Here is a 26,918-nt window from a genome sequence, read left to right as displayed (position 1 = left end):
TAAACCCCCAAAATAGATTTAGGAAGAACAGGAGCGCCCCCTGCTGAGTTTAAGCAGGATCGACTGCTGCAATGCACCAAGCCTGTTTGTCCCCAGAACCTTGCGCGTTTTGACTGCAGTTTCTATCAGGACCCATAACAGTGCTGCGCCATGGCACCAGAGCTCAGCAAGTGGAGCTGACTCTAAAAGCAGCTGAAGATCGCTTCGTGACAACTTTGCCTTTCTTCTGAGTTTCTAAGTTTATAAAGTGCTCCTTTAACGGCGTTTGGCAATGGCGCTGAAACACGTTCGGGCTCTGGGATCGGTATTCTCAGCTAATTATCAAGGCACAATATTAAGTCAGTGTCGGAGCACGACTTGGACAACAACAAAACTCCGCAGCTCTTCAGCGGGAGGCGAAGAGGCGGGGACAGGTAAGGGCGAGCGCAATGGCTTAATGAGACCTGTAGGTGGCAGCAGAGGCCGCCATGATGGCTCTGACACACCTGGAGCTCACTTCTCATCGACGTCCAGGAGAAATCCTTATTTCCTTCAGCTAAAGTAGTATGGGGAGGGGATTTTAATAAGGTAATGGATGAGAGCATGGATAGGTAGCCACCGAGGAACCGAACATCCAATGTATAAACCATCTGTAACAGAATGGGCCATGGTGATATATGAAGAAGTAAATATTTAGAAGACATCCTCTAACACGCGGAGTAATGAGGACCGATCTCTACAACCTCGCATTGACTTTTGGTTGATTTCGTCAGACATTGAAAATAAAGCGATTAGCTCAGAGATAGAACCATTGATTCTTACAGACCACATGGCCATTACTATCAAAGTAGACGCACAATTAACCCACCATAACAATAGTAGAGATTATTGGAAATTTAATCAAACCATGCTAGAAAACCCAAGAATTACAAAAAGCCGCCCCAGAACTCATTAATATATACTGGACCCAAGCTAAGTCTCTCAAATATTATAGCAAATATTGGGAACTAATGAAATTTGAAATCAGGAAACTAGCTATAAGCTAGGGAAAATTATAACATAAGAAAAAAGAAATAATGGAATTATCAAATGACACAAAATTATCTAAGGAAGAATATATAAAGAGTGCTCAAAGATTCAGTTAGAATGAGACAAATTTTATGAAGACAAAGCTGGGGTGGTTTAATTAGATCTCGAAGGAAATGGCTTGGAAAAAGAAGGATAGTGTTCAAAATATTTCTTCAACCTTGAAAAAAGAAACTTTGAGCAATCATTAGTAGGAAAACTTAAAATTAATGACATTCTTATTGAGGATGAAAGAAGTGTGTCAACATATGTAACAACTGTACACAGCTGGTTTAGAGAAGGAAGAAAACACGGATATATTCCTTAGAGACCAAAATGAGAATAAAAACGTTATTGATTGGTCAGAATCACTGACCGATGTCTGTAAAATCCCCTAGTACTTGTAATCATTTATACTTCCTGTTATTAATTTGTTTCCAATCTGTGCTAACAACTGTGCCGCCCTAATAAAAAAATGATGTTGATCAGTATGTTGTTGTCAGAATTATTCTGAGCCGTCAGGATGGACGTAGCATACGTCCTTGAAATGGAGTCCTATGTTTATTAAAACGAAACATTGGGCTACTAATGAAAACCTGGTAAACTCTTTCCATTTACATAGATTTAAGAATGACAAAAGCATTAAAAGCATATTTAAATAACGTAAAGTTAAGGTGTGCGTGGACTCTTGTAGTTAGGTCAGTACAGGTAGCCCTTCGAATGACACGGTACAGATGAAGTAGCTCTTAGTTTAAAAAAAAGTTGGTGATCCCTGCTTTAGATTGTGTTTTTCTTCAGAATCGGTCTGAAAAGCATGACGTGAGCGAAGGTACCGTCCGTGGAAGCGCTTCACGGTGTCTCCGCCACAGGATGTTCCTGAAATAAAACTGCAAACAATGCTCCCCAGAGGCGGCTAAGATGTGGTCCGCTCCCCCCGGAGCTGGCCCAGTCTGTGTAATTACTGTTTGTTTAAGGTGTAGGAGAGTAGGAAGCTGGCCTCAGACAAATTACTTTTGTTTTCCATCCACCCCGTGATTGGCTTTGGTTTAGCCGTCTGCCTCCCTTGGAGCGGTCTGTGAGAGTCAGTGGCTCTCCGGTAGCTTTGTTCCTCTGGATGCGGGCGGGGTACTGTGGGTGTGGCGAACGGCCGGATTCCCTGGGAGGAACCTAAACAGTCTCAGGTCAAAGCCGCCTGCTGCAGCCACATAAACACACACACACACACACACACACACACACACACACACACACACACACACACACACACACACACACACACACACTCAGCACAGACTTCATCTTCCAAACCACATGAACCTGTTTATGCTCAGCCTCCGCCGCTGTCAGCTTCAGGCCTCCGCTCGCCGGGGCAGCCTCTTTCTAAGTGTTGCCCCCCCGCACGGTTTTCCCTCTGCCCACCTCACACGCCGTCTGTCGTCGGCTGCAGGTCAGACGGTGGTCTCGGAGCGAAGGGGGTCCGTGCTCACCGTGGCAATAAGGCGGCCGGAGGTGCGCAACGCGGTGAACGTAGAGACGGCGAGGCGTCTGCTGGAGGAGCTGCAGGCCTTTGACGGCGACCCGGACCTGAACGTGGCCGTTCTGCACGGGGAAGGTAGCCGATTCTAACACGTCACGCACGGTTAGACCCGTAGAGGTCCAGTCACGTCCTCTGTTCATTTTCCCCGTTTGAGTTTAGAGCACTTTTACTAAAGATGGCACAATTTGCTTTACCTAAGATAAAAACAGGTGTCAGTAAAAACAAATTAACGTCAAAGAGCTAAACAAGACTGGTAAGCCTTTCAAATTGGTTGAATTTCTTTCCAGAATCATAATTTATCTGAGTTTAGGCTCGTCAGCAGCTCATGTTTTCTCCTAGGTTTAACTGTAGTAGATTTCAAATCATTCACACCTTCTCACACATAGTGGTTTGAGACTTTCGGTTCTGAAGCAAAATACATATTTTAATAAATGCCAACTGAACTCAACTGCAGTCCTCACCATGCATGCTCATATTCATAAGACTAATAAGCCAGAACATTCATATCCATCCATTTAGACAAAGAGGCAGTGAAAGCAAATAACAAAACTAAACAAACTGAGCATGAGGATTTCATATTTCTGAATTTTCTGACGCTTTAGCTCCTTTTGCAGGTGCTGGGGGCCAGTGTCAATAATAATAATAATAATAATAATAATAATAATAAACCGTCAGCCCAAAATATACAATCTGGACCAAGTTTAGGCAATCTGCATCAACACAGTCAAAATTTAACAAAAATACATGTAAAAAAACCAGGAGGTCGAGGGACCCATGAAGGTGAAGTTAGGAAGCATGGCGCTGGTTCTAGACTAAAAACCGTTTGGGACAAGTCTGTCAGGTTTTACATGGTTAATATCGCTCAGCGTCGTAAGCGTTACCTCTATAAAATAATAATAGTTGTGAGGTATCGCTGTAGACTGGATCTCTAGTCGCCCTTCTCTCCTTTTGCTTCACAAGAGAGCAAACAGGACGTTTGCACCTCTAACCACAAGGTTTCAAGTGGAATCCCTTTTATGGCAACACAATAAGAATTAGTAAATTAAAATTAAAATCAGTGTAAAGTCAAATTAACTATGGATACAACTTATTCAAATATGGTTGAATCAGGAATGAGTAAACATTATTAGCCGAAAGCCAAAACTAAAAAGTCTCGGGTCTCCAAACCAAAGTGTTGTGAAGTAACCTCTGTTTCTAAATGTCGTGTTTCCATCTTTTCCTCCTAAAACCACTTGGATGTGAAAGGCCAGAACGCCAGCCTGGGAGGGGACCGGCCCAGTGTCCTCCACCCGTGACCAGGAGCACGTCCCAGCCCTGATCACAGCCTCCCCCAGTGGAAACATTGTCCTTCGTGCCGGCTGAGGTTCTGCCGTGGCCTCGCACTATCATCTGCTGCCCGTCCACACGGTGGCTGCAGACGGCTCCAGTCTGCGTCCTGGGAGCGGACGCTTCTAGCTGCCCGCTTGCTTTTAACGGGGCCAAAGTCCCCGCTCACGTCTCGCCGATCACGCCCCACATTTCTGTCGGCAGGCTCTCCTCCGCCGCCGCTCCGTTGCGAGGAGTCGGCCGACCCCTCGGTGGTGATTAGCAGCGCCTCGGTGCAGGAAAATGACGAGCAGGGAGGGTTCCAGGGTGGATGTAATGTTTCTGCGAACATACGGATTCCATTTAGGTCAAATTATCACTGACACAGTCACTCTCTGGGCTCTCTCCTTTTTTTCCCCAACTCATGAAATGAAGAGTAATTGCTTTCAGCAGGGGATGAATTTGCTGAGACATATGTGGCGATTTGAAAAACAGTGTTCTTTTTTTTTTTTTTTAAGTCAGGTAAGCTTTGGATGTTATTTTACACAAATGAGTGAGCCAGGATTAAAACTCTGTGCTGTCCTGCAGAGTGTCCAGCACAGGAGTCAGAAAATAATGACTTGTTTCAGATATCAGTTTATTCTTTCATCATTGGTAAAAAATCGTATGGAGGCAGGAGCTGCAAACTTTTTAGATCATCACATAAATCTTCCTTTAAATCTAAGATTAAGGGTCTTAGAGAAAGTGAATTGCCTCCTGGGGGACGATAGCGATGCCTCTGAGCCAAGTGTCCCCCTGAGCCGCAGCATCAGGACCTTCAGCCTTTAGCAGCTAAAGGGGAGTCTTTGTTTCGTTTCCTGCGCCGAGGAGTCAGACTGAATTAAAGAGCTCTATTGTCTTTTCGAATCTAAGACTTTTTTTTTTTTATCTGATCTGTCAAAATTTTTGGCAACTAAATATAGGCTCCATTGTTTTGATAAGTAGCAGATGTTTTATCTAAAGAAGCTTCCAGCGTTGGAAACACGTTGGGGCCGATGTGAGGCCCCGTGTCTTTGTCCAGCTCGCCTTCAGCCGCTTTGCCGGGGAAGTCGGCATCGAGATAACGACAGGAGTCTGACTTTTGACAGAACGCTCTATAAAAGAGCAGCTTTATGACGTAGGATTCATGATTAATATAGGTAACCCCCCCCCCCCCTCACCAGCTACAACTACAGTATAAATAACTAAACTCTACTCACACAGGCTTACCAACGTTTTCACATTTAGTCACAATGCATCCAAAGACCTAAAGGAGTTTTTATTGGGGCTTTATACCATAGATCGACATAAATTAGAGTATAACTGCAAAGCGAAATGCTTCGGCTTTCACAAATCTGAAAAGTATGGTTTAGATTTTTTTTGTTTAGCCCCCATTACTCTGACACCTCCTAAATAAAATCAAATGCAACCTGTCGCCTGTGGAAGTTGCCTAATGGGTAAACAGGCTCCATCTTTGTGTAATTTAATCTCAGTATAATCCGGCTGTTCTGTGAAGGAACATTAGTGAACAAATGGTACCATCAAGACCGCAGATCGAAGCGGATTGGTCAGGGGAAAAGTGGAGAGGGTTAGATAAAACAGTAACCCAAGGTTAGGACTTTCTCCCGGAGCAATGTCCAATAAATCGTCTGAAAATGGAAAGACTGCAGACAGACTGAGATATGGCCGTCCACCTGAAGGGACAGGACTGGTAAGGAGAGCATCGGTTAGAGAAGCAGCCAAGAGGTCCTGGATGATGCTGGAGGAGCTTTTTGCAAAGATGTTAGAGGAAACAAACTCCCAGATGTGCAAAGCTGGTGGAGACATAGCCGGCGCTAACCTGACAACAGCCAGCTGCATGTCTCGCTCCGCCTAGCTCCACTCACATACATCTGGGACACCGCCATAGGAATTGCCTTTACTATCAAAAATCCTTGCATATGATTGGATAAGCCACTTGTCTGTCATCTTTATCGACGTGCTATTTCAGCCACTCACACCGAAGCTAACCCGTGACGCTGATGAGACCGACGCCGGAAAAAAAAAAACAACTCTTTTTTTTTAAATGTGTTTGCGGCTCTAGAGGCACGCGTTTTATTGACTGTGAGCTGACAGGAAGAGGGGGGAAGACAGGCGGCAAAGCCCCGCGGGTCGGAGTCGATCCCGGGCCGACCGCGTCGAGGACTAAAGGCCTCCTAACATGGTTCGCGCTAACCGCTAACCGCTCCGGGGCGCGTCCGCTGCAGCCGCGGACGCGCCCCGGAAAACTAAATTTGCCAAATCCGGTCGGGAGAAGGGCGAAAACATGGTTTCCACCAACAAAAGCCTTCAGAGGCGTTCTCTGATGTTCTTTTAATGAAACAATATTAGGTAGATTGGACAACACAGAAGAAATAGCAGCATCAATGCTAACGCTTGCTTCCTCGATGCGAGCCGCCATTGCTATCAAAACAGTCTGATGTCATGGTCGCGTCTCCACTACGTCACATCTATGAAATGCCAGCCCTGCGTCCTGATTGGCCAGACAATAAAATTGGTTGGAGAAATCACTTTCAACGGGCGATGTCCCAGATGTATGTGAGTGAAGCTAGGCGGAGCGAGACATGCATCTGGCTGTTGTCAGGTTAAGCCGGCGCTGCTTGCATCTGAAATGGCAGCAAAGGCGTTTCCATGACCTACTGGCTGAATGGGCTAAAACCCAAACCGGAGTTTTTATATGTAAACAAACTAAACAGATTACTCCTTCCACTTCATGGTCGATCACATGACCTCCCGGTGCAACATTTCCGCTGTTGCGACACGACAGGATGGGAAAAGGTGCAAGGGGTGTTAATGCTATTGCAAAGCACTGTAAATGAAGCCTTTCAATCAGAAATCGAGCTTGTCCTGTCAATTTGATTGTATTTTTGTTGTAATGTGGGCAAAAACGGTCCCAAAGAGCCATTTCCCCTCAGGCATTAGGCTGCCCTCCCACCGCTTCTCCTCCTGCACGTTTCTGTCAGTCGTCTGCGAAGCCTCGCGTTACGCGAATAAAGAAACATGCAGCTTTTGCTCCGTTGGTTTAAAAGGCGCTCTTTTACCGCCGCTCCCATGCACAGGATGACGGTTTCTCCTGCAGCGGCCCCGTGCTGACCCACAGCTGTAATCAGCGCTCCCAGTCGATGGGTGTTGCTGGCACACGTGCTCATTACGATCACTCTCATTACTGTCACATTACTGAGAGGAGAGCAGAGGATTTTTACGAGTCCCTGCCTTAGACGGTGACATAGAGCGCGTTTGCCTCTTGGGCGATGTTGTAATTACCACATGAATCCAGCGGAAGAGACGTGCGGTTGCGCTGCGTTGCTTTGTCCGTTAATGAGAGTATGATGCATGCGAGCGCAGTCCGGTCCTGAAAGCACCGAATTTACATCCTTTAGGCAAGAGAAGGATTTGCGTGCCAGCGAGCCAAAAGAAAGCAAGCTGCAGTCCAAATTGCAGCCTTTTTTTTTTTTTTTTTTTTTTTTACATCCTCATCATTTTCCCTTCCTCTCTGCCATACTTTGTAATTTTGTGGTCTCTTGCAGGAGGGAATTTCTGCGCCGGTTATGATCTGAAAACGCTGGCCAATCAAAAGGCCCCCCTTAAATTGGAGCAAGATGTCACGAAGGGTCCTGGCCCAATGGTGAGCAGTGCTTGGTTTGTGAGTGCATGTGTGTGCTGGTGAGGTTTGCATCTGCATTTCAATGCGATGTAAATCTCTCACCACGTAAATCAGGGGATCTAAAACCAGAAGTCCTGGTTGCCTGTAGTTGTTTTTGATTTTAAACGCCTGAGAGAGCAGGTAGTTAGGAAGGTGTAGTTTTAACGAATGAAGCTGAGCCTGAGAAATGCTTCTGCTGCCGCTGTGGGAACGTCTCACAGTACCGGTAAACACATCACATCACAGCCACAAACGGGACATTACAGCCCCCAAGACGTATTATTTTATAGAGCAGCCTCTCTGCAATTACAGCTGCGAGGCTTGTGGGGGGTTGTCTCTACCAGATTTGCACGTCTAGAGGAGAAATTTCTAGAGATGCACCGATGTGAAAACTTGGGCCAATTTCGATAACCAATATTAATACTGCAGTTAGGTCCGATAAACGATATTTACCAATGTGTGTGTCTAAATAAATAAATAAAAAATAAATAAAATAAAAATGCATATATATATATATATATATATATATATATATATATATATATATATATATATATATATATATATATATATATATATATATGTATATATATATATATATATATATATATATATATATATATATATATATATATATGTGTGTGTATATGTGTGTGTATATGTGTTTGTGTGTATGAACATTTACGTTTTTGTGATGGTATAATTTAGTACCGTTTTGAACTGACTGAAAACTAAGCTAACTGAATTTGTGAATGTGGGTCATAGTCTAGACCAGGGACCTTCACTCGAGGTCTGGTGTCCTGCAGCTTTTACATGTGTCCCTGATCCAGCACGCCTGTATCAAATGGCTGAATTAGGTCCTCGGCATGCAGCCAAGTTCTCCACAGTCCTGCTAATGACATGATCCTTTAACTCAGGTGTTGGACCAGAGACACACATTTAATAGCTGCAGGACACCTGACCTCAAGGACCGGAAGTGAAGATCCCTGGTTTAGACTTTTGACTGCTTTTCGGACGTTTTCTTTTGACACTGTGAAAATCCACCACAATGCTGACATCACATCTCACTGCTTAATTTAAAAACCCCACAATCCGGGCAGCAATGCATCACTGTCGCATGGCCAAACAAAAACCGCATGATCAATCCCCTCCACCTCCACCTCCACCTCTTGAAACGCAGACACAAAGGGCAAATAGATGGAAATAAACATCGGTTCTTAACATCGGCCCAATCTTACTTATCGGACTGATACCGATATTATTAAAAATGACTAACATCGGCTGATGCTGATGTTAATGCCGATATATTGTGCATCCCTAGAAGTTTCTGCCCATTTTTATTAGTAAACTTCTATTCATGTGGTCTCGTTCTCATTTACAAGAGAGACCTGTTAGCACAGCTGTCACAACTCTTACAGAACAGCAACACAAGACGTACTAAAATACAGCGTCACAGTGTTTAAAACGCTAAAGAATTAAGAAACAAAATGTAAGAACAAGAGCAAGAACTTTATTGCAAGCTAACATACAGGGGACGGATAGTGTGTGAAGAGCAGTTTTCAACTATGTACTCAGAGCAACAACAAAAAAGTCCTCCAAAGGAACCCTTCATGTTTGAGATGTGTCCCTCCATGAAGACAGCTGATTCAGACGGCTTGAATCGTTCATCAGCACGTTGGGCCGGAGGCTGCCAGGGACCCATTCATGAGACCCAGGTTTGTCTCATGAAAGTTTGTGGTTCTAACTTAGAAAAGATGGAAAAGATGGCTGCCTTTGCGAGGGGCTGTAGCTTATACTCTTGTAACAGTTGGTATGGATTAACAGTAAATAAATGATGTAGAGTAACATTTTATGGGGACGGTAAATCCCCCTAAAGTACTCTGGGACTGCACGTTTCTGTAGGTTTGTGGGGATTGAGCGGACCTCCTATGCAGAAGATGACAGCATTGTGCCCTAATGCAGGAAAAACAAACTGCTTCATTTGTTCAGCTGTGGTCAAAACCTGAATCGTCTTGTTCCTCGTTTGTTTGACAGTCTGAGAAATGAATCAGAAAAGAAAAGCCTGGAAAGTCTTAGCAAGCCAGGAGTCAGGAGCCTAAACCGCGGTGATAAGACGCTTGGGTCCGGGAACGCGGCCACCTTGTTTACCGTTTACATCCTGCACCATGGCGTCAGCCATTTGGATCGCCATGCGGCGCGCGGCTCTGTGTTTGCATGGGTGGACTGATCCCGTCGCTGCCTGCAGGGTCCGTCCCGTCTGCAGCTGTCGAAGCCGCTGATAGCGGCGGTGAGCGGCTTTGCTGTGGCCGGAGGGATGGAGCTGGCTCTGCTGGCGGACCTGAGGGTGGTGGAGGAGAGCGCCGTCATGGGAGTCTTCTGCCGCAGATTTGGTAAGTTGGGATGCCTGACTGGCCTAAGAGAGATTTGATAATTAATGTCGAATTTAACGCAGCAATGATAAGAATTAACGCCGGGCTTGTTGACTGATCAGTCATATTGCGCTGGCCTGGTAGGAATAATAACGTCCTCAGCGTTTGGGAAATCTCCAAGAATAATGAATCCATCAGGGTTGCTGGAACGCTGTTGCTGTGAAGGGACAATTTCAGAGGGCTCAGCCTTTTTATATGAGTGGATTCATTCTGTAGGGAAATGACAAGTTTCTAAATCACCTTTGGCTCAATCAATGTTTAAGTCTGACGATCTACTGGAAACAAATGTAACTGAGACCTTTTTTTTTAAATTTTTTTAGATACTTGGAGCCTCTAGTAATTCATGACTTTGTTTCCTTTTCCTGCTTTCCTTGGAACTTAGTTGCATTTTTCTCCTTAAATATTTGCTGTTAAAGATTTTAAAGGTTTACCTCAGAGCAAACACTTTCCTGTGGGGAAAAATAAGACGGCATCCACGTAGGCAGAGATGAAGCAGAGACGGAGTAAATGTCCCTTCAGGTTTGTCCCGATCTGCGCTGCCCTGTGTCGTTTTACAGCTGCCAGCTCGGCCATCAGTCTTAGGTCCGGAGGAATCTGTCCTGTATATTTAAGAGCGAACAAACTTCCAGAGTTTCCTGTTTCGAAAACAACATTGTTCACCAGCTACAAAGCTTTTTTTTATGTTCTTAAAAGGGGATAAGGCCAAAGTCACCACAGGGTCGATTTCTTCTGGAAATATTTCTCTCTACAAACGGCCAAGAAGCTCCAGATGAACTTTTCTTTGCTGCTGCTGCTACACAATAACTCTCTCTGTCATAAATTATAAAGCTTTTTTGTTCTGGCAAGTGCCAATGAGATCAAACTTTTGCCCATTTATGACCAGAATTATGTATATACTGTATAAGTATGGGACAGTGGGATGTGCGTTGATGTTTTATGGCTCTAGAATTGTCAGACAATGAGCAAAGAGGAGGTGCTTCTGCCCATTTTTTCCAAGACAACTTCAGCTTTCAGCGTCTGACATTATTCAGCATTATTAAGTGTCTCTAACTGTGTGAGAACGGTTCACAGAACAAAATAATAAAAAAAGTCTCCCAGACTGCTGTCTAGTCTGACAGGACTGGGACAGCCTGGGTAAGTGGTGTAATATGACTCTTGTAAACTAATCTCGGCGCAGTGATGACCACTGTGTTGGTAAGCATTCCTCTGAAAGGGAAACTCATCTTTCAACCTGCTCAAGACTCTGGTTTCTTCCTTCTCGTGGGAGGCCTATTAGCCACAGTTTGCTATATGGCCGCTCAAACCGAGCCTGGTTCTGGTCCTGATGGAGGTTTTCCTTCCCGTTAAAGGGGGGTTTTCCTCTCCACTGTCGCTTCATGCTTGCTCAGTATGAGGGATTGCTGCAAAGCCATCAACAATGCAGAAGACTCTCCCTGTGGCTCTACGCTCTTACTGCAGGAGTTAATGCTGCTTGTCAAGACTTGATGCAATCTACTGGGAATTCTTAGATTGGAAACTTTTTGACCAATCTGTTTGGATAATTTGATTCAGTTTAATTTGTAAAGTGGCTTGAGATGATGTGTTGCGAATTGGCGCTATATAAATAAAACTGAAGTAAATTGAAATTTAATTTAATATCTGGAAATGTATTTCTCACTTGATGAGCTGGAAAAGTCTCCTCAACTCAATTTACAACGTTCAATAAACACTGATGTGCTTATGTATGCTATTTTTCCAGTTTTGATATAAGCTGTATTCATTTTATTCAGTTCTAGAAAGGTTAAAAGGTTAATGTTCCTTCATTATCTTCTCTTCTTATTTTAACCTCCAGAAAAAAACTTGATTGATAGTGAAATGAATCAATAATCCAGTGGATTTGTTGATTCCCCAGAGGAGAGCCAGTTTAGGGGGAAGGTGATGCTTGTGGTTTTAAAGGTGGTTTAATCAACCATGCCTTTTCTTTGAGCCATCATCTAGTTGATTTAATAATGGATTCCTCTTCAAATCGGCCACTACTAGCTCTGTTTAAAATAACTGTGGCAGTAGCCACCACTGTATCACCTGCTGCTCCTTTTTTGTCTAAGTTTCACTGAGGAGCTGCTTCCACCATCACCATAGAAGAGCTGCAGGATTTATGTTTGGCAGGTTACGTCTTTTTTGCTTGTTTCACAGCTCCGTGCGAGTGTATTTTTACTCTGCTTACGATACCTGCCGCCCGGAAAACAACCTTCTGTTGTCTTTGCATCCGAGCATTCCTCATCCGTCCCCTAATACCAGGAAGTCGACTTTGTTTCTGTTTTCCAGCGTTGTTACTGTGTCCCGTGTTATCACCGCAGCCTCGTCTTGTTTGTGTGCGAGGACGGGGCCGCAGAGCGATAACGGCGGTGACCGTGACCTTTTGGCTTCATGGCCACAGGCTGCTGGGCAGCCTTGATAAGTGGAGGAGGAAACAACCGGCTGCCAGGTTTCCACAACACTGCCAAGCAGGGCTTACATGTTATTAATGTCACAGTTTCCTTTTAAACACTTTCTTTTTCGGGTCATTTTTTCCTGGTAAGGCTCGCTGGCTGACTCAGCTGCACTTCTTAGAGATTAAGCAGCGTTTCAGATGCTTCTGTTTACCGAAAACCACGCCCCGACTCATCGTGTGAAGAGCGCCTTGCCCGGGCCAGAGACTCTCTTATCGATGTCACCCTTTTAGCCATGCTTCTGGAGGGCTTAAAATACAACCAGGGTGTTTATAAATGCAGCTTTGCATTATAAATTACAGGCCGTAGTAGACTTGGAGTATAAACATGAAAACTTATCATCTGAGGCCTGTAATTTAACGGGAGCGCATCCTGGCGGGAGCGCAGAGTCTTTGTTGCTCCGCATGTTTTCACTTTCCAGCTCAGCAGCTCTGTTGCACACTTTATTGGGAATGTCAGTTTTAATAATTGTAGCCTTTGGTCCTTCAAGTTAGCAAAATTAGTGGAGATAAATGGAAACAAAAGCGACACTAAAGTACATCTGGCTGGTTGATTTAACGCGTGCTGACGTTTTGAACACCGGTTTCATTTATGTATCAAAGCCCTATCATACAGCTGCTGTTACTACACTGTGCAAGTTCAGCCTAAAGTTCAGGTCACAGGGGCTAAAGGTTAATTAATTACTGCTCATAATTCACCATTAAACACTATGAACTAAATTCAAGGTCTTAACTTGAAATAGTTCTCATTCATTCATTCATCCATCATAAAGTATGAGGGGAGACAGCCATAAAATAATCCTCTTAAATGTTAATTAGAGTCATTGCACTTGTAATTTAATCCGCTTGTTTCTTGCCGTTAATGTTCTCCCTACATCCGGGGTTCCTCCTGAGAACAAAGAACAAAGAGGAGTTTGTTGGTTTCGACTTCAGATTGCAGGGCGAACTGGAGGTGAGAGGTGTGACCTCTCCGGCGAGTCTCTGCTTCTCGCACAGAACATCCAGTGAATCCAGAACCCGCCCGTCGGCTCAAAGCTCTGTCAGGCAGGGAGAAATGTGGCTGCGGTTCTCACATATTAAGTCGCACATTTGTCCCCCAGTAATGAATTTTCTGACGATGTCATTGCCTCACATTTTAAAGGCGTATTTGTCAACACATCAGAGCCGTTTCCTCCGGCTAAGTTAAAACTGCTGTTGTAGTTTGTATTTGGTCCCCACAGTTACGAGTCCTTATTACATATTCATAAACATTTTCTAAAAAAGGTTTAACACAACACAACGTTTAGTGACTTTTGAACCTAGAAGTTGGTTTTCTGTACATAGAAATATAAATGAAGGCACAACAGAAGAACTGATCAAAATAAACGGACAAAAAGACAAAAAAATTGACAAAAAGACAACTTTATTTTGTTTTTATCATTTTAAACAACTGCAAAAACGAACCAAAAAAAACCCAAAAGGCTGTACAGTTGTTCCGGTAATCTAAAGGTCCAGTGCATCTTAGCGATTATTTCCTTTTAATGGACAGATCCTGTAACCGGTTTTGGGTAGGGCACAGATGGCGGTCGCATGAGGGAATCCCTGGTGGCTCTGGAGTTGAAAACCCCTCGGAGCCTCGCTGCGCTCCTCTGATGTGGGCCAACGGCTACCACAAGGATCTGACAGTTTTCTGGCGAGGGATTGGCTGCCGAAACCTGCGGCTTCCTGTCTGGGGCCCCTCGGCCGTGCCAGAGAGGAAATGAGAAGGAGGAGAAGGTTGCGTCACAGGAATCTGGTATTAGCGTCTGCAGCGCTTTGAATTCTGCGAGACCTAAATGAAAAGCCACAGTGCTTACTCAAATCTCCAATGTTATTTTGGCTCCTCAAACCAGAGGAACAAGTAAAAGAGGAGGGAAAATAACAGCCGGCGCATGAACTGCAACTTAAAATACCGCTAGTATTTCATTTAATACCCTAAATCATGGGGGATGTTCAAGGTTGATTCAGTGTCACTCCTTTGATTTCTTTTTGTTTTGTTTTTTTTTCCACTTAAAATGAAACCCTTCCAAAACACACATCACCCAATCCTCTTCATCCTCCGAGGCCCGTTTCGTCTCCGTTTCCCTTCCTCGGCTCTAGGTCCCGTCTCTGTAGCTGTGCAAGACTGATGGAGAGGAAGAGAAGGAGCCAGCGCTTGAACTGAAGTCAAACCGCAATCCGAGAAGCTGACTTGAAATCAGCCAATCCAAACACCTGCTCAGAGCGTCTGAACCTGACCGACATAGTGCACCGATTACGTCACCCTACTTCCAACCAGCTCCGTTTAATCTGCCCGCTGTTCCTTCACCGAGGAACGAACGGACAGAGCTGTCGCGCTGCGGAGTTGGCGAAAAGAGACAGGATTACGACCGAGCAAACATGCGTGAGCAAAAACAATTGCAGATCATAGTCGCTGGATTTATATGTGTCTAAAAGCTAAAGATGGCAGTAAAGGAGAAATCCGCATGAACCTTAACCTACAGTGTGGCTTTTATCTTATTTAATTTCTTCCAGTGAATTAGGGCTTCATAGTACAGCACTGCAAAAACAGATTTAAAAATAAGTAAAATGTTCTTAAAGTTAGTGTATGTATCCTTCATTTGAGCAGGTAAATAATATTATCTGCCAATGGAATGAGTATTTTGACCCCTAAAATAAGATATCTAGACATCCTGCACTTGAAATACGATGATTGAGATGAGTTGTTCCTATTCTAAGTGCAAAAATCTTATTCCATTGGCAAATCATCTTATTTACCTGCTCAAATCAAGGACAAATACACTCATTTTAAAGAATAGTTTACTTATTTTTAGTTCTGTTTTTGCAGTGAGCGCTGTTGAAGATTCATGCAACTTGTCACCTTCAAACCACACATTTCAATGTATTTTGCTGGGATTTTAATGCGACAGACCTCCACCAAGCGCTGCATAATTACGTAGCAGGAGAAAAAGGATACACGGCTTCCTCATTGTCTCAATCTCCCGAGCTCCAAACATCTTCTGGACGTACCGTTAGGTCCATCGTCAAAGAATGAGAAGCGTATGGCCCCACAGCACACCAGATGAGACACGGCCGTCCACCTCACCTCTAACCACAGATGCCTCCAAGGGCCCCACGGTGACTCTGGACTGACTGCAGACTCCCACAGATCAGGTGAGAGAAACCGTTGAGAGCACAGCGATCAGACAGATCATGTCCTTTTGTGAAAGCGTGGAAAGAAGAAGCCCATTACTAAAAGAAAGAAAGGACCACACTGCAAAAACTGTTCAAAAAATAAGTAAACTGTTCTTAAAGTTAGTGTATTTGTCCTTGATTTGAGCAGGTAAATAAGACTATCTGCCAATGGAATGAGTATCTTTACCCCTAAAATAAGATAATTAGACATCCTGCACTTGAAATAAGATCATGGAGATGAATTGTTCCTATTTTAAGTGCAAAAATCTTATTCTATTGGCAAAACATCTTATTTACCTGCTCAAATCAAGGACAAATACACTCATTTTAAGAACATTTTTACTTATTTCAAGTTCCGTTTTTGCAGTGCAAAATCAGACTTTTTGGCCAATCAGAACTATGTGTGTAACGATGGTGCTCAATACAGAGGAATCCTGTACCAAAACCTGCTGGGGCCTGTAAAAGACTCTAGACCTGGTGGAGGTTCACCTTTCAGCTGCAAATCCAGCCTGAACAAACGGCCAGAGCCGAGAGAGTAGAAGGGCCCAGTGATGCTTAGAGATGCTCTCTGTCCTGTTTCTGCAAGGAAGAATGGGGAAATCAATTTATTCTAGATGTGTAAAAGCGGCAGAGACACGCCTCACACGACTTGCCGCTGCAGTTTCAGGAAAAGTATTAACTTTGGAGCGCTGAACACAAATGCGTGCCGCTCTTTAGGGTGTTTGTACAAAGTATTAGAAAACTATACAATTCTCCGTTGGAGTTAAAATTTCTCACTGTTTTTTTATCTGTCGCATGAAACACACTGAGCTCTGTGAAGGACTTGAAGGAGAGTGCGTACGTTTGCAGTATGGGACGTTTGATGGCATCGTCTTCATCCCCGGTGGTCCAAAGTTGTGAAAACAAATCAAAAGCGTGGCACCCATCTCTGGCCCCACCCAGCTGAAGTATTTTCATTGATTCCCATTTCAAAGCTCCCAGCTTCCGCCTGAGAGATCGCTCCTTTGCCTCTGTCCATTTAGTCTGGCGTTATCCGGAAACCGTTAATCCACATCAAACTTAATCGCATTGCCCTCATGGGGAGCCCATTGTGGTGGGTTTAGCTTTGATGTGGTCCGGGTACCAGCAGGACCAGGAGCAGCCCAGAGTCCCTGAGTGTGTCACGTTTCACAGCGCTCTGGGGTTCACGGGCGTCTGTGGACCGGCGGATGTTTGGTCCCCGGCTAATATCCAGATAACCTTTCTGTAAACGAACCAGGATGCTCGCTTGTTTTCAGGGAGAGAGGCGGATTAGCAGTCAGATTCTAGTGACTCGGGTATCCTCCCGCTTCCTCGGGCCAACACCAATCAAAGTGTGCAGGAGAGCAGATAAAGGCCAACTATTCTTCTTTCTCCAAGCCTCCGATCCCGTCAGATAAGCAGTGATGACCCTGTGTTGCAGGAAACGAGCTGCCCCTTACATGCGGTTACATAACAATAGGCTGCGCAGACTCACGTTGAGACCTGGCAACAACAAGCCGACTTATCTGCTTGCAAGAGGAGACGTCTGCCGACTGCGTTCCAAACGGTTTGCCCATCACCGGGGTGTAAATGAGGAGACGTTTTGAGGAGATGTTTTACTGTACACACACCCGCTCATTATCTCTCCCTTTGATCACTGTTGCCATTCCTTTACCAAAACCCCCCCGAAACAATCAAAAACAACGGCCGCCTCCAACCAAACACACCTTTCGTTTTTTAGCTGAAAGCTACTTCAAGGAGCCAACATCTCAGCTCTTATTACGCGTGACAAAGCAGAGGCCTGTCAAAGGGAGCACTTCAGAGGCCGCGCTATCAGAGAGGCCGCGGGCGAGGAGGTGCAGGAGACGGCTGCCGGGGATAAGAAGGGAGATCCTTCCGGTCGCTGATAGCGGCGGTGCCAACAGCAGAGGCACAGTCAGACGTGCCGGAGGTCGACTTGCCTCTTTATCTGTGTGCCTGTGTGCGTCACGCTGCTTTCTATTCAGCCGTATCTCTTTGTCGCTTTAACTTTTTCCTCTTTTTCTTTTTACTCATCTAGCCTTTTTCTTAATAGAAGGGCAACAGTAACTTACACACCCACTTGTTGGAAACAAGACGTGTGGAACGTCGGCTCAGAAAACGTGAATTCGGGCCGAGACATCCAGACGGTTGGGTCAGAGTTTTGAGTGAAAACCAGGAAGCAGTTCTCCATCTCTAACTGGTTTCTTGAACATGACAAAGAGCTTACTGCCGTCTGAAGCACCCCCCCCCCCCCCCCCCCCCACAGTCACCAGACCGTCATCCTCTAACTGGAGGGGGTGGTGAATAGATGTTGGAATGTTTCTAACACACGTTGAAGCTCTGGTTCAAGCTCTGAAGGTAAACCAGGCTTCATCTAATAAAGGGCTGATAGGTTTAGATAAAAGAGAGACTAGACCTTTGCCTGATCCTTGAAATTAAATGAAATTTGCCAACAAGGGTGAATGACCAAAAAACGTCTGTCATGCAAAGATCTAATAATCCGAAGTTTAGCAACAGTAGAATTATGTAATATGGGACAACGAAGTGAAAAACTGCCAAAAATGAGATGGTTTCTGACCTAAAATCACACCTTAAGGGGGGAACTGTATGATCAGTGGATTATCAAAGGGTTATCAATGGCTAGAGGAAGAGAAGAAACCAGTAAGGGGTTGAAAAACGTCCTGGTGCAAATCCAGCTATCTTTTTTTTAAAGGACTATGTTTTATTGTTATCACGTTTAACTATAAGGATAAAAGGAATTTAGGTGATATTTCTGCTACGCTCCACCCGCTCTAGGTGTTTATCCGCAGACGGTGTAAATCCCTTCTCTGTATTCAACGAGCTGTAAACCTGAATGAAGTCTGCTGCTACCAACAGGGTAGGAAGCCCGTGTAGCTTGAGCTTGCACTGCAAAAAGGGAACTAAACGTAGGTAAAATCCTCTTGAAATTAGTGTATTGTTCTTTGATTTCAGCTGGTAAATCAGACTATTTGCCAATGGAATAAGATTTTTGTACTAAAAATAAAAGCAATTCATCTCTATCATCTTATTTCAAGTGCAGTTTAGCTAATTATCTTATTTTAGGGTTAGAAATTCTCATTTCATTGGCAAATAATCTTATTTAGCTGCTCAAATCAAGGAAAAAGTTACAAATTTTAAGAAGATTTTACTTACTTTTAGTTCCCTTTTTGCAGTGTGATCGCAATCTTTTGTCAACATAACTCGTGCCCTGGAACTACCAGCCTAATTTTAAAGCTGGCATTTGCAGCATTCGGATGTCAAAGATTTAAAAACGACGGTATGTGTATATATATCGTAGGCACTACTGGAACACAGTTTCCCATGCAGGAAAGGAGAAAGAGGAATATAAAATGAAAGGAAGCCCGATGATGTGGGGTTATACCAATATGTCCGTCACATGTGCTCCCAATAAGGGGCGGTCAGATGGAATCAGTGACTTGGAGGAATTACGGAGTCGGGCTTGTGGTGTGGAACCGTTTGGGAGAAAGTGTGCCAGCCAGCTGGTGCTCCTTAGAAATTAGGACAAATGCCAGAAGCTGACAGTTCCTTGCAGAGGACTCGCACTCTCTCTCTCTCTCTCTCTCATATCCCTGAGTTTCTGTGGGACAGGGAAATAATATATAATTAAAAACATTTCCTGTGAGAATACCAGTGAGGAGTTTGAGCTCATATGTCCCAGATGGAAGGAAAATGGGATTGTAGCTGTTTCAGAGCTTTGCTGGCCTGACATAAGCAGCATGTATTACGGCGCTGGCAGGAGTCCTGGACGTACTCTTTACACTAACACAGTGGCTTACATTACTCTGACTCTACATTGTTTTGCTGATTTATTTGAGTATATTCTGCCTCTATTTTTATAGAAACGTGCACTTTGAAATGTGCCACATCATTAAACCCTCCTAATCCACTACTTAATGCAAACAGCTTTTTATAATACTATTTTCATACACAACGATTTGAATTTAATCCTCCCTAATTACACTTTACATCCCAGATGCCACTCCTTTTAACTCTTTAAAGTGTTTTTGATCAACAGTTATTCAAGCTTTCTTTGGATTTATTTAATTTTGTACATATTTGGAGTTTGGCTGCTTCTTCACACAATTTCTAAATATATTGAAGTGGGCAGATGGAGGTTGCAGGTCTAAAACTACACAGGAAACAATATTTGAAAGTATTTCTTTAACAGAAAAAAATATAAGAAAAAACTTGCTTCATCTCTTTGACATTTAAGACTGGGGATAAAATGTTACTTTGTGAGTCAACCTCAGCTAAAGAAATTGAAGAAAACTGTGTCTTTGGGACAAGCTGCTAATGATAAATCCTAATACTCAGTCATTGCAATTTTAATTGTTCAATTGGATGGGACCCTTTCAGTATTTTAATGTATCTGGGCTCTAAAAGGCAAGCGCAACTTTCTTCTGAAATGTGTCATGTATTATAAAAATAGGGAATGAAAAAGCAGATAAATCCCAAAGAAGAGACTCAAAGAAAATATTGGCTTCTTGGAAGCAAAATGTAAACATGTGAAGTCTTCAAAGTCTGGATTTGTATGGAAAAAAGAAGGCGTATGAGAAAAGTTTGTTTTTCCAGACTGTATTCTCTCTTCTGTTACTTAAAAAAATTAAAATCCAACCTTCTGAAAACTACAGGCTGATATACATTGGTTTACCAGACATCTTTCAAATGGCTGTCACCACATCACATCTTGGGTTGTCATCCAGTTTGTGGATTATTTGGTTTAAAAAACGATCGTTCACAGGCTTGGTCAGATATTACATCTGTGGTTAACCCCAAAATTATACATGACCTTTTGCAGATTTTGATTTGAAATTATTTGTTTGTTTCTGATAGGAAATGAGACTATGCCTAAAGAGCCATCAACTGTGAAACAAAAAGCTATTCTAATTTACATTTTACTAAAAAAAGAGGCATTTCCAAATAATTATTTATCCCATTCTTGATCATCAGAACAAAAATCTTTATTGGCATGAGAGCAAACAAGCCCTTCTTATAATCTGAGCAGGTTTTTGGATGTTTCTGCTGGTACTTCTGCAATTTATCTTTGGTGATGAGCTCCAAGTCTTTGAGGCTGGAAGGCCTCCATGCCATCACCCTGATCTTTAGCGTCTTTATTAAATTAAAGTCACAACGACCACCCCAAACCTTAATATTATTCAGTCAGGGGAAACAATTTGGTAAATTTAAAATATTAATTTCAATCTAAATCTGACTAATTTCTGGCTTAACTCCAGATTTCAAACAGGATCGTTGTTTGTTAAACAAGGCGTTTTGGAGACTCCGCACTACTATAGGGACTGAAAGTTTTTCTTTTCTTCTAGGAGTTCCCCTGATTGATGGCGGGACGGTGCGTCTTCCTCGCCTCATTGGTCTATCCAGAGCGCTGGACCTGATCCTGACCGGGCGGCCAATCGGAGCTCAAGAGGCTCTAGCCTTCGGTCTGGCCAATAGAGTTGTTCCTGACGGCCAAGGTATCTACAGCAGCTGGAATATGTCAGCTTAGTTGTTCTTCGTTCTATGAATATATGCATGTTCAGATCTTGACCAGGAAACATTTTAAGCAAGTTAGTTAAGTTTTTTGTTGAAAAATATGTTTATTACAGCACATTTAAATGCATTTTCAAATGTCGATCGAAGAATTGTTTTGCTGCCAGAACCGATCATTTCAGCTCCAAAAAAAATGAAGCCAATATTTTAGGAAATCCTAGATCATAATCTTCGGAAGTTGTTTTTAAAACATATTTTTAATTGCGTAAAGAGCAACACAGCGAGGATCCCTCCCCGCCATCATTGGCAAACTTCATGTCTCTCTAACTCAGGCTGCCGTCTGAGGATTAATGCGCCACATTAGTGCCTGAAAGATCCCATTCAGTTTATGGTTCCTTGTGCTCCTTACTGCTCAATCACTCACTCCCTCATCTCCCCGCTTGGATGTTTCAGGATGATTAGCTCAATTCTTTCAGGAAGTTCTTCTGTCCACAGTTTATCCGCAGCCTAATTGGCCCTGTGAAGGATAATCACTTAGCACACATTTAACATCAGAGGGAGAGGAAGAAGTAGCGGCTTCTAAACGCACGGAGGAAACATCAAAGTGTGCCATCAGCAGGCTTAGTGTTTTCCACAGGAGTGATCTGGATGCGGTCCAGGGCTTTGATGTGGGTCAGGTCAGGAGGCACAGTGACGTAAAGCTACGTTTTTTTTTTGTTCTCCATCCATATTCTCCATCATAGGCCGCCACATTTGCTGTTGTATACAGCAATACTTTGTGTGTTTGCTTCTGAGCTGCAGTGGTGGTTTTTTAGATACGGGCCACATAAAAAAAATAAAAATAAAACGTGTCTGCCAGTGCCTTGAGCTAGTTTTCTATCGCTGTCATGTATGTGCATTTAATGGGGATTTGCTGTGTCCTGCTTGGTGTTGAGAGAACAGAGACTGTTTCACATGCTATGTGCCATGCTGCTCTGAATTTTTTATCCTGCCCATAATTTAGATAATTTTCTGCACCACTCATGCAAGAACCGCCCCTGCTAAACCGGCTGGCTTTGTGTTGCAATCGTAGCTTTGCAGGCAGCCGTGCAGCTAGCGGAGCAGATCAGCTCCTTCCCTCAGCAGTGCCTGCGGACGGACCGCTCCTCAGCCTTGTACAGCTGCTACGATGCCCAGTCCTTCACTCAGGTACAGCTCGATTTGCACAGCTCTGTTTTCATCTGAGAAAGTTTGAAAAGCAGCCGAATAAGTCACGTTAGCTGTTGTTTTAGTCACTTGAATAGCTCTGTAATGGAACATAGGTAAGATAACGTGAAATGATTCAATAGCACACAGCTTTATCGCCCCCTGTTTTGCTTCATTGACTCCTGTGTTCCGATGTGTTCACCATTAACAATACGAAAAAAAAACTGCTTCAGATTTGTAACATCTGCTTCATTACGGCCCCTCTTACCATATCTGTGCATTATGATGTAGCAATGTGTTCATTACATTTCTGCCCCCTTAACAACATTTTATAAAAACATTTCCTTAATTAGCTCAAGCAGCTGAAATATTTTGGTCTAACTAATTTTGGGAGGTCAAATGTAGGTCAATCTGAGTGGTCAAAATATGCTTATTTTGTTGTGTTCTCATTGCAGCAGCTCTATTAAGTTTTTAGAAATGTGCCCCAAATAAACAAGTTTCCTAATATCAACTCACCTGCAACATAGGAAGGTACTTTATATTTAACATTTGGTTTCAGAGATTTTCTTTATCATGCCATCACAGTACCAATCAATAGATGGTACAGGGCTTTGAAAAAGTATTCATACCTCTTGATCTTTTCCCGCTTTGTTACGGTACGACCGCAAACTTCACTCTATTTTAATGTGGAGACAAAGTAGTGCCTAGTAATGAAGTAAACTGATTTTCTATGCTCTGCATGTGCATTTCTTAGCAACAGTAGTTAGCCTTCCCCTGTATGACCTGTTGCAAAGGAAACAGGACTTCTTATGACTTTCTACTCTTCCACTACGGTCAGATTTGCCTACAGATTTTCCCACCTTAGCTGTGGATCTTTGCAGCTTCTCCAGGTGTCCCATGGACAGCTTCTCTAAATAGTGTTCATGTCTTCCAGCCAGCCACAGTTTGATAGGTTTGCTGTTGTGCCATGATCTCTGCGTTTTCAGAAGATGGTTTGAACAGAGCTCTGTGTGATGTGCAAGGCTTAGATATTGTTTTATAACCTAACCCTGTGTTAAACTTCTCCTAACTTTCTCCCTGACCTGCTGGGTTCCTTTATCTTCACCATGCTGGTTGTTCTCTAAGATTTGCTTATACTGACAGTAAATCAGACACAATGGTCTCTAATTAGGCGAATTATACAAGCGAATGGTCGTTTTTGGATCTTATGTATGGTTATAAGTGTAAAGGGACCTGATTACAAAGGCAGGCCTCATTATTTGAACTGGAATTTGGAAACCATGCATTACAAGAAATTTCACATAAAATACATGGATGTTTGTGGCTGTAATGGGGGTATTGCTGTGAACACAATATACAGTAAAAATGTTTAGCCAAACAATTGTTTGGAAGCACATATAATGAGTTTATTAGATTTTTAGGAACGTTCAATAAGGTTATAAAGAGATGTTCATTCATTTACTACCAGTTAGTCCTGGCAGATGGCTGTTCACGCTGAGCCTGGTTCTGCTGGAGGTTTTCCTCTCCACTGTCACTACATGCATGCTCGGTATGAGGGATTGCTGCAAAGCCAGCGGCACATTGCAGGCAACTGTGCACCGTGGCTATGTGCTCGTCCAGGAGGAGTGAATGATGCAAGACTTGATGCAGTCTGCTGGGTTTCCTTAGATAGAAAACGTTTTGACCGATCTGTCTGTGTGATTCGGTCAAACTGACTTTTTTAAGGGCCTTAAGATGACGTGTTGTGAACTGGTGCTATATAAGTAAAATTGGATTGAACTGAACTGAATGTTGATTCAGTATGCAGGATCAGTTCTGATCAGGGCTGCACAAATCCCACAAAACACGTCATGGCGATATTACTGCTGAATATTGCGATAGCGATCTTGATTTACAATTATACCACTTTTTTTCTGGTCATTTACGTACTTTTCCTTTATCACAATGTCCCCAGCACTCTGCAAGCTTCAGCATCTCTGCCAGCAAAAACACAAATAATCAAGGACAGTGAAAATCAACCCAACAGGCCAAATACTTTTGCAGAATTAGCGTGCACGGCACTTAAAATCTCACATCCTACAAAATACAGCACTGTAGTAGTTGTTTGTGAATATAATGTTGCACACACTGATGTTTGTGATGACTGTGATTCAGCTTTAATTTCGATTAGTTTTCTCCTGCCTGTTTGTTTGGCTTAGTAAGACTGGTCTGATTAACCTTTATGGGTTTAATCTTTCTCCTTCTGTTCAGGCCATGCAGCATGAGTTTGACCACGGAGTTCAAGTCATCCAGGCCGAAGCGATCCCCGGGGCCATCCGGTTCACTTCAGGAGCTGGAAGGGGAGGAAAACTCTCTTAGCATTTAGCTTCAAGGAGCCTTACGATCTTGAATCTGTTGTTGCCTCTAACTGGTGTTGCTGCTGTTGGTTGCTCATGTGAGTAGTTATTTCTTAATGACATACAAATACTGAGGAAAGTTGTTTTGTATCAACACAGTGAGAGTTTTGTTTTTAGGGGAAATGAAATTCCGATTAGATTATTTTCTGTATTCAATTAAAAAAAAACTTGCCACATTCTTCAGCTTTTCAATTTATTTGTAAAGTCGTAAAGTCCCAGAATTCTTTGCGTATGCACAGACCATAGCTTTAGTGAATGTCACCAATCTAACACAAAGGGCCCCTGTGGCTGTAAAAGCAGCGGACCTGTAGGATCGTGTCTCTGATTCCTTGAACTGGTGTGAGAACCGCTCGATAACAGTTTGCTTGCATACGTGCGCAAGCTTGCGTGACCAAAAGCAAACGGCGGGGCCCCTTTCTGCGCAGATCCGAACTCTTCTCATCAGATCGGTGCCGAGTGTAAACATCCACGCGACTAAGAAGCGGAGGTACGTAGCACATATCATACTCGGGTATTCCTTTTAGAAAAAACACATTTCACAAGAAGGCTAGAAGTGAATGTGTGTGTGTGCGCGTTTGTGTGTGTGGGTGAACCAGACACACACACACACAAAAAAAAAACCCTCTTTGGGTTTAGGAGGTGTCCTGTCTAGACGGTGTGATGACAGGACACAGAGCTCCTGCTTAACGTTTCCTCCTCCCTCTGCTTCCAGTTCACAGTTCACCCTACACACACACACACACACACTCACACACACACACACACACACACACACACACACACACACACACACACACACACACACACACACACGTCACCTGCTCCACCTCGGCCTATAAACACGAGCTTGCAAACATGCACAACTGATCAGTGTCAAATAAATATAGCAGAACTTAAGTGCTTTTTAAGTTCCTGTCAGTCTGCCCCGCTCGTTTATCTGGGTCGCTGCGACAAGCGTTTGAGAGCGCAGGGGCAGAATCAGCTGGGAAACGCTTTTTTTCTTTTCCGTTCTTTACGTTGTTTTATACGGCACGACCAAGAGTAATGGCGCGTGAAGCTTTTTTAAACACGGATCCGATGCTTTTTTGTTACCGCGAGCTGACTCAACGCGGTGAGAGGCGGTAAAAATGACCCGTTTCCTTCCAGCGTTTTATCCAGAAAATAATCACCGCTTTGTTTTTCTGTTCAGCGCTGCAGCCAAAAAAGCTTCTTGTAAAAAAAAATATATAATAATTTCCAGTGAAAGGATTGATTTTTTTTTTTTTTTTTTTTTTTTTTCAGCTTCAACACAAAATCCATGCTGTGAATCAGAACTTCGCTTCCTTTCAAACAAGTGGAAAAATGGCTTCTGAGAGGAATTAAAGAGACAGAGAAATTAGTTCGAGGACAGCAGGTTCTTTGGCTGCTGGACGTTTCTGCTCTGCTTTTGATATTTTAGTCACTTGCATCATACAAACCTTTCAGTCCCGTATTGATGTCTTTATAGCTTTATGCTTTAGGTATTTTTGTCTAACCCGGAACCATCCAGCAGAAGGTGTTTGAGCTGGCCTGCTGCTGCTGGTGGTGGTATGCGTGGCTTTGATGCTGCTTCTCACTCTTCACATGCGGATAAGATAGGCTCCGGCAGCAGCAGTAGCAGAGACGCGGGGAGATACGGACACCTTTGGGCCTTATCATCAGGACCATCAGGGTCTGAAGGCACCATGAAGACATAACACAGGGTAGGGTGACGGGAACGATGGGAGAGAAAGACAGGAAGGGGGAAACCAGGGATATAAGGAATTCTTTTTCATCTTTACAAATATGCTCTGGTTCTCTCTGCTTTGTGTTGAAACCATTATGCTGACTTTGATATTTTACTTTTGAGTTTTAAATACAGCAGTACGCGTAGAGATTCACTCATCAGAGCATTTTGGCTAAAATCCGCTTCACTGTTTTTTTTTTGTAAGGTTTTCCAAACATTGAAGTTATTACATTCTGATTTTAGATATAATGTAAGAAAATAGATCCTTATTCAAAATATTTCCTTTAGCCCTCTTGTTAACTATTTCCAATGGGAGGAGAGCAATTGCTGCAAAACAGGTTTATATTAAAACCAGATTACAAAGTTGAT

At 43.3% G+C, this 26,918-nt stretch overlaps 1 protein-coding gene across 2 annotated transcripts; it reads left to right on the top strand.

The window, feature by feature from the left end:
- Positions 1-119: 119 nt before the first annotated feature.
- zgc:101569 (enoyl-CoA hydratase) lies at positions 120-26,699 on the top strand. 2 transcript variants are annotated; one of them, XR_002427381.2, is made up of 8 exons: positions 120-413; positions 2,492-2,656; positions 7,471-7,568; positions 9,832-9,976; positions 21,059-21,208; positions 22,297-22,412; positions 24,660-24,843; positions 26,087-26,699. XR_002427381.2 is itself a non-coding variant. In XM_012856279.3 (7 exons), the coding sequence occupies exons 1-7, from the start codon at positions 272-274 to the stop codon at positions 24,765-24,767; spliced, it is 924 nt and encodes a 307-aa protein (XP_012711733.2). In that variant the 5' UTR covers positions 120-271; the 3' UTR covers positions 24,768-24,981. The 2 variants fall into 2 exon arrangements, 1 of the variants encoding a protein (XP_012711733.2); XM_012856279.3 differs by lacking the exon at positions 26,087-26,699 and having other exon boundaries at positions 24,660-24,981.
- Positions 26,700-26,918: the final 219 nt, after the last annotated feature.

The sequence above is a fragment of the Fundulus heteroclitus genome, chromosome 21 (genome assembly GCF_011125445.2).
Source record: "Fundulus heteroclitus isolate FHET01 chromosome 21, MU-UCD_Fhet_4.1, whole genome shotgun sequence".
NCBI classification, from domain to species: Eukaryota; Metazoa; Chordata; class Actinopteri; order Cyprinodontiformes; family Fundulidae; genus Fundulus; species Fundulus heteroclitus.
This window is presented reverse-complemented; position numbering and strand designations above follow the sequence as displayed.